The 8,465-nt window shown below is 32.0% G+C and overlaps 2 protein-coding genes across 2 annotated transcripts; both read left to right on the top strand.

Annotated features, from left to right (window-relative positions):
* The first annotated feature begins 2,684 nt into the window (after nt 1-2,684).
* On the top strand, nt 2,685-6,265 carry LOC141718726 (uncharacterized). Its single transcript, XM_074521109.1, has 6 exons — nt 2,685-2,730; nt 4,126-4,193; nt 4,529-4,712; nt 5,156-5,699; nt 5,768-5,835; nt 5,946-6,265. The coding sequence occupies exons 1-6, from the start codon at nt 2,685-2,687 to the stop codon at nt 6,263-6,265; spliced, it is 1,230 nt and encodes a 409-aa protein (XP_074377210.1).
* Nucleotides 6,266-6,444: 179 nt separating this feature from the next.
* LOC141718724 (uncharacterized) lies at nt 6,445-7,290 on the top strand. Its single transcript, XM_074521108.1, has one exon. It carries the CDS (start codon nt 6,445-6,447, stop codon nt 7,288-7,290), a length of 846 nt encoding a protein of 281 aa, XP_074377209.1.
* Nucleotides 7,291-8,465: the final 1,175 nt, after the last annotated feature.

Genomic DNA, 8,465 nt, shown 5'->3' with positions numbered 1-8,465 from the left:
AGATATCAATATGAACTTTGATGCTCACAACATCCCATACTAAAATCAACATCAATCATCTATATTAATACCACCTTTGATATTTAGCAACAAACTAAATATCAATATCAACCAGAAACTGAATCAAAACTGCATTTTCACCTTTTATTCAAAACAGAAGCACGAGATAAATCATTTATGCATGATTATCAGCAATAGTATTATGCTGATAAAGAAAGAACAACAGATAATCAATGATATCTGAATAATAACTGAAGCTAACATTAAGCTTATAAAATAGTAAGCTTATAAAACAGTAAGCGATAAGTTTTAGATTGGGAATCACAATATTCTGGCGGATGCCTTATCACATGTTGATCAGCCACTGTGATAGAGCTGGATCATAATTTGTAGAAGTCAGATCCCAAACACGAGTACTCAAAAAAAAGCTACATACCGGCCACAACCGATATGTACTTTAATAAAAAGACATATTATGGCCAAAGGACAAAATTATGTTAACATATTTCAGTTAACACAAAGCCCTAATGCTGGATCGTCCGCCCGGGCCACTTACGCATCTTCCAATCAAAATAATTTTCTGTCATAAAGGAATCGAATTAATCGATATCCTTTCATAATCTACTCCCCATTTCTCATGGTCTGGAATAATCTCAACAACTGATGGCGAAATAACTAGAATGATTAGTTATTCGCTAAATATATAATCAAAATCCACTATATAGAGTAAATCTTGATAGAATAGTTATTCACTATCTATCTGAAAATGAATTATATTCTAGAAGCACAATTGCTAGAATAACATGATTTCAATAATCCAATGATTATATGCATGGAATGTCTCCCAAAATCTTTATAAAATGCTCTAAATTTTCGAGTATGTAAACATTTAAAAATCTAAACAGTTTGATAAGTAAAACATTAAACTATTATGGAATTAGAATAGTATAGGAATACTTGCCTTTGGTTTTTATCAGTTAAGCACACTCGCAATAACACAGTTGGCTCTTTCTGACATCTCATGACATTGATGTCTTCTATTTCAATAATTCACTGATATATTGCTCCCACGATTGCTAGAAGCCCAATATGCATTACTGTTCAACTTTACCCTGGATCATAAAGTCTCGTCTTGATCGTTTTGAACAACTTGCATCTATAATTAAAAAGATAGATTCTTAATTGTCTACATGATAATTACTTGATGAACTGTGTGTCAAAACTCTATCTTCCACCCAAACGATAACCCGCAAATAAAGAAAACAATCAGACACAAGACTCTTGACCCATATACGCACGTAGACATGTTTCAATGATATGTAAATTGACAATTTATTTATATAATAAACTCATTTATATCCAATCAATAGATAGGAAATCTACCTAAAATTCGGCAGCATTTCCTCTATTTATTGGATTATCCACCTATTTCCAATCTCAATCAACAATCAAATATATAGTAAGAATCAGCCTTGACTTGTTGTAAACACATAAAAAAATCTTCCTTGACTTGCAGCAAACATATAATACACATATCATATAATTCATATTATACATGACTTGGTTCGTCAAAACATTCGACTAGGTAGGTTTAAAACTGAAACTGAGTCAAAATACGATATTTCGATAAATACGTGACTCAGAACTGACTTGCAAAATAAGCGGCCTTTCGAAATAAAAGGATTCATGTCTCGAAAGTATTTTAAATAGAAGCATAATATTTTTCTGAGTCTAGACACGTTCGTTTCGTATTAAACGAATCAACGGTCTATTTATTATGAATAAAATAAGATTAATTCAATTAATGATAATATTAATTGAATATTCAATACCAAAATAATATTAAAAGCTCAAAATAATTTTAAAATATTATTCGGCTCAATTATAAATAATTACACTTCATTCAACTATTTATAAATAAAATTAATCGATTATATGAATTAATCAATTAATTAAATTAAGAAATAATTAATCAAAACGAATTATAAATAAATAAATCAAATTATTATTTTCAAAAATAATAGAAGATAATAATTTGAAATTAAAATAAATATTTTACAAAAAAATTCGAAATAACGTCTTTGTAAAACGGACTATTCCCGGGGTCAGAACCCCTCAAAATCAATCCCAAACAACACAATACAACTGTATTCTAATAAAATCATTAAATTTAAAACACACAATAATTTACATTTGCACGTATAAACACGCCAGAAATGAAAAACACTGCCAAAAGCGATTTCTACAACAACTTCTGAAATTTATGAAATAAATATATAAACACTAACATGCTATAATATACACAAGTACGAAGGCGGAATTTCGAAATTATTACCCAAAATAAATTATGATCACCCTGAAGTGAATATCTGATGTCCGGAAAATATCTCCAGAAAAATCCGAAATTCATAGACATAAATATATACACACTGAAATGCCATGTAGAGTAATCAACGCCGTCAAACTCCTTTTCTATGCCCCGAAAATAAATTAACACGGAAAAATGCTACGCAAATTATCTGCTCAAAATCTTGTAATATATATAACTTTTGCGTAGGTATCAAAGCGTTGGTCATTTATATATATAACAATTGAAATTTGGATGGACGGTTTATAGGATATGATTTTTTGAAAATTAAAAATATATAAAACAAGGAGAGAGAGGAGAGACAGAGAGGGAGTAAATGGGGGAAAGAAATGAACAAAAGGAAGGGGGATTTGTTAACGCAGGTAAACAAATAAAAGGGGATGGTTTGCCATGTGGGGGTCTGGGGTCTGACACGTTTTTTTGTTTTTTGTTTTTGTTTTTTTTTCTTTTAACTAAATTTCAATATAACATAAATAAAATTAGCCCAAAATTAATAAATAGCGGGGAATAATATTTAATCAAATAAATATAAAATTTGTACCAAAATTCCCCAAAAATTACGAATATTCCAAAAATATTAAAATATAATATATTTGAAAGTGCCACGATTTTATAAAAATGAAAATACAATTTTTGTGCGATTTGACGTCCCGATAGGGGTCTGGACCGATAATTTTTATAAAACCGAAATATTTTCTAAATTAATAATAAACCCCGAAAATGTATATAATATATGCAAACGCCCGCAAAGCAAGATAAAACAAGTACCTCGATAAAAACACACTTTAACACGCGTCTAGATTGTGAGTAATTTCATACAAATGCATTTTAAACACGTAATGAGTATCCGAAAAATACTCTGGTCCTTACAGGACCACATACAAATTCACTGCATATTAAATCATGGTCAAACACATTCTAAATATTATTAAACACATAATAATTCATTTAACACGTAACAAAATAGCTGTAAAATATTATTTTTAAATATTTTTAAACCTCGCCTATTACTCGGGTGAACATGGTTAAAATACCAAATAATATTTCAGACACGAATAAAATATTAAGGCGAGTAAAATATACACTCGATCCCCAAGACTGAAAAATACACTCATTTTTACCGATATCGATAAAACAGTCGGCTTTCAAATAAAATTTTAAATTATAAAAGTAATTAAATACTTTCACAATAATAATAGGAATTGAGACCAACTACCAATTAGCACACTATCATTTAAACGAACACGTCAAACGGGAATAAAATATCCATAATTTTATTCCTTTTAAATCAAAAAATCACAAACATATTCAAGGAATAAAAATAATAATAGCTGAAAATTCGGGATATCACAAGATGGCTATCACAAAGATATTAAATATAACAGAGAGGAAGATGATGAAGAGAAGAAGCGGGAGTACTGCATGATGAAAGATTTTTACAGCTACAAGTTTCAAGTTCGACACAACGAAGGTACCAATATTTGTTCTGGTGCATTTCATATAGTGTGCATGGTAGGTTTATAAATCAAATACACTTATTATTTTTATAATGTTATGCAGACATGACTCCTCGCTTATCAGGTAGATTGCTTCAACAGTATGTTGTGGATTCATTCTCGATTATTGAGCAGTCGCGTCTATGGTGGTTTAAAACTCACCAGACAATACTTAGGAATGAATTGTACCACCACATTTGTGATTACTTACAAACAGGTGATGGGGATTCTCCTAAAATTGGTAAAAGTTTATTCTTCCAGCTGGTTTTGTTGGTTCCAAACGTTACATGCAGCAAAATTTTCAAGACGCCCTTGCCGTTTGCCGTCATGTCAGTCACCCTAACTGATTTCTTACAATGACATGTAACTCCATGTGGGACGAAATTCAGCAGATGATGAAGCTAATACCTGGTGGCACTCCTCAGAACAACCCGGATATTATTACTCGAGTTTTTCGATTAAAACTGAATCAATTGTTGGATGACATAAAGAAAAAATCATTTTTTGGAAAATGCATTGGAGGTAACATTTCAACTCCACCCAAAATTTATGAATTTATTTTATTAATACCAGATTATATAAATTTTAAAAATGTTCATATAATGATGCAGAAAGCTACAATTTTTATTGCATTAATGTATGTAGTTGAATTTCAAAAAAAAAGGGTTTACCACACGTGCGCATACTTATTTGGTTGGATGTTGCCTCAAAGATTAATTTGAAGTCCAGCGTTGACAAGTACGTATCCGCTGAGATTCCTGATCATTTACTCGACCCTGTTGGTTATGTAGCCGTGAAAGCTTTTATGATTCATGGTCCCTGTGGAGTCGAGTTTCCGAATTCCCCGTGTATGAAAGACTATAAGTGTAACCGACACTTTCTAAAGAAGTACATTTCTACTAAGAGATTGTTTTCTAAAAAAATTTATGCCTAATGTCTAATATTTTTTTATATAAATATTGTCCCCGCACAATGTTTGATGAATCCAGTTTTCCCCTTTACATGCGTAGAAAAACAAGGCATACTATAAAAGCAAGGAAAACTGATTTAGATAATCAGTGGGTGATCCCTTACAATCAAGAGTTGTTGATTAAATATCAATGTCATATTAATATTGAAGTATGTTGTCATGCTCGGAGCTTAAAATATTTGTTCAAGTATTGCCTCAAAGGGCATGACAGGGCTATAGTAGAAATTAAAGGTAAAGGGTAGAAGAAGAACGTTCAAAACGATGGTACCGTTGATTAAATTCAAGCACTTTTTGATGGTCATTATATTTATGGATGTGAAGCTGCCTACCATATTTTTGGCTTTGACATACATCATCGATCAATAGTTATTTCGCGACTATCATTTCACTTGCCTGGGCAAAAGAATTGTACATTTCGAGCTAATGAGTCATTGGAGAAGGTTGCTTCTAGAGCTCAGTTTAAAAATAGTAAACTTGAAGATTTTTTTCTGTTAAATTGGAGAAATGAGAATGCCCGAGAGTTCACATATGATGAGATTCCAAGGCATTATGTTTGGAATGATGCGCAAATGACTTGGACTGTTAGGAAAAGAGGTTTGGTCATTGGTAGATTGGTTTATACACTTCATAGTACTGGTGAAATATGGATCTCACATTTGTTACTTTCTAAGATCTGCGATCCTACATCATTTGAGTCATTAATAACAGTGAACGGTGTTCTGTATCCTTCATTTACAGATGCATGCAAAGAACATGGATTTCTTGATAATGACAATGAATGGCATGAAGTAATTGCTGAATGTTCGAAATATGGATTTGCACCTCAGATTCGGGAATTATTTGTTCATATTATTGTAATTGCCAAGTAAGTGACTTGAACTCATTGTGGAGTACTCATTGTCGTTCTATGAGTGATGACATTTTGTTTCAAAGACGTTTAAAATCTGGGAAGCCTGATCTCAATCTAACAGAGGAACATATTAACTTATTTGCCCTTGTAGGTTCCTTTTTTTCATTTATAAAATTTATTGACATACTCTTTATGTGTTTGTAAATTAAGAAATAGATGTATAATTTGTTATATGAGTAAATCTTACATCTTTTTTTGCAGAAATTGATTATTTGCTTAAATCAGTGGGCAAGACTCTAAAAAACTACCCTCAAATTCCTCAGCCTCCATCAATGTACATAGAACAAGGTAGGAATAGGTTGATAATGGAGGAAACCGGTTATGACAGGACAGATATGGAAGCTCAATACAAAGATTTGTATTGTAAACTTAATGAAGAACAAATGGAAGTACATAATCATGTCCTTGATGCTGTTGGAAAAAATGAAGGTGGTTTTTCTTTGTTTACGACAGTGGTGGGTGCGGTAAAACATATCTTTGGAGAACTTTTATTTGTAAACTTAAAGCTGAAGGAAAAATAGTGTTTCCAGTAGCCTCATCAGGAATAATAGCAACTTTACTTCCAGGAGGAAGGACCGCGCATTCAAGATTTAAGATACCAATTATCATTGATGATTATTTTTTATGTGGCATTGGTCATAATTCGGAGACAGCTGAACTTCTGAAACGTATAAGTCTAATTATATGGGATGAAGCACAAATGCAACATTGTCATGCATTTGAATGTTTAGACAGATCTTTAAGGGATTTGATGAAGGTTGTTTACCCAAAACATTATCATATACCATTTGGTGGAATTACTGTGGTGCTTGGTGGGGATTTTCGACAAATTCTCCCTGTCATACCCTACGGAGATCGTGCTGATATTGTCTCTGCCAACATTACCAGGTCTAGATTATGGGCTGCATGTAAAGTCTTTATTTTGAAGCACAACATGCGTCTTAGCAAAGGTAATTCTGATGAACGTAATGAAGTATTGAGTATATTTGCCCGATGGTTACTAGATATTGGTGAAGGTCAAAATTACATTTCTAAGGATGAAGGTCCTTCATGTACCGAGTTTGAAGTTCAGATTCCTCCTCAATTCTGTAATGTTGAGCAATCTAACTCTGTTGAGAAAATGATGGCTGCAATCTATCCAAATTTTCTCACCAACTTCAAATTCCCAGAATATCTTAGTGAGCGAGCTAAAGCTTGGGACGCTATTAAGATAGTGACCTTATGTGCAGATAAGGTCAAAGCGGCACATACGCAGACACTAAAGGGTGAGTTTGAATATTTGAAGATGAGAGAAACAGACCAGTTGGATGACGTTTACATGAAGTTAAACAACTTTGTTACCAATATTAGAATATTGGGAGAGAAAATTGAGGAAGCTTATGTGGTGAAACAACTGCTCAGACCCATTCCCTCAAAATTCTTACAAATTTCTTCTTCCATAGAACAATTTGGGAATTTGGAGGAGATATCGGTACAAGAGGTTATTGGTTCACTTAAGGCTTATGAAGAAAGGCTTCGTGGATCTACTGAATCGATGCAGGGATAACTTCTATTGACAACAGAGGTCTGTAAAAAGAAATAATGTGGTGAGGGACAATTGTTAATGACTCGAGAGAAGTGGTTAAAGTGGACCAACAAGGAGGGATCAATAGGCAGTGCAAATATTCTTGGAAGAGATGGAAATCGAGGTGGTCGAGATATGAGTAAGTTGAGGTGATTTAGTTGTCAGACCTATGGGTATTTTGTGTACAAATATCGTAAGCCACGTAGAGATGTGAGAGATGTACAAAAGGAGGTGAACATGTCCAAGACAGACAAAGAAGAGCCTGCATTTTTGTTTACTGGGTGTAGGAACGATGAAACTAGTATAATCATATTGAATGAAGAAATAATGGTCCCGAAATTAAAAGCATCAAATCAGTGAAGAGATTCACAAGTCTGGACAATGACGCCAGTAATCATATGACTAGCCAAAAAGGAAAATTTAAAATTCTCAATGAAAGTGTGAGTGAATATAAAGAGGAAGGGAACTGTATCATTTAATTTGAAGAACAGATAAGAAAATTTATTGTGAGATGTGAATTCTATCCCAAATCTGCATAACAACATATAAGCCTCGGACAAATGACTGAAGTACCGAGTTGTTGTTTTTTAAGTTCAATTATTTAAAAGATCTTATCGGTTCCAGAGACTATTATTGAGATGTAGTAGAACAGGTTGTAGGTACTATTAGTTTTATTCATATAATAAAGAGTGGATTGTATTTAATAAATTGAGATACACGAAGTTCAAATTTTTGGTGAAGTAAAATATTTTGCGAAGACGAAATTTAGAACGAAGAGCATCTCCAACAGTGATCCAAAGATTCAAATTTTAGGCAGATTATCCCAAATTCTCCTACAACAGTGATACAAATAGAGATCCAAATTTGGATCGGTGATAGTTCTTATCCAAATTTGGATAACCACTATTTACTGATCTCAACTTAGCGCAAATATAAAATAATAGTTTTTTTAATAGTATATATAAGTTTATTATTTTTAAAAATTATTTATGATTATTTAATGAATGATAATAATGCGTAATATCTTAATTAATGAAAGAATGTATTAATAAAATAATAGTTTATCAGTTTTAAATTTTTTTAAAGTATATTAAAAATTTTGTTTTTAAATTAAATATTAAATATAATCTAATATAAATAGTTGATAATGGTTAAAT

This window comes from Apium graveolens, chromosome 4 (genome assembly GCF_009905375.1).
Source record: "Apium graveolens cultivar Ventura chromosome 4, ASM990537v1, whole genome shotgun sequence".
Taxonomy (NCBI): Eukaryota; Viridiplantae; Streptophyta; class Magnoliopsida; order Apiales; family Apiaceae; genus Apium; species Apium graveolens.
This window is presented reverse-complemented; position numbering and strand designations above follow the sequence as displayed.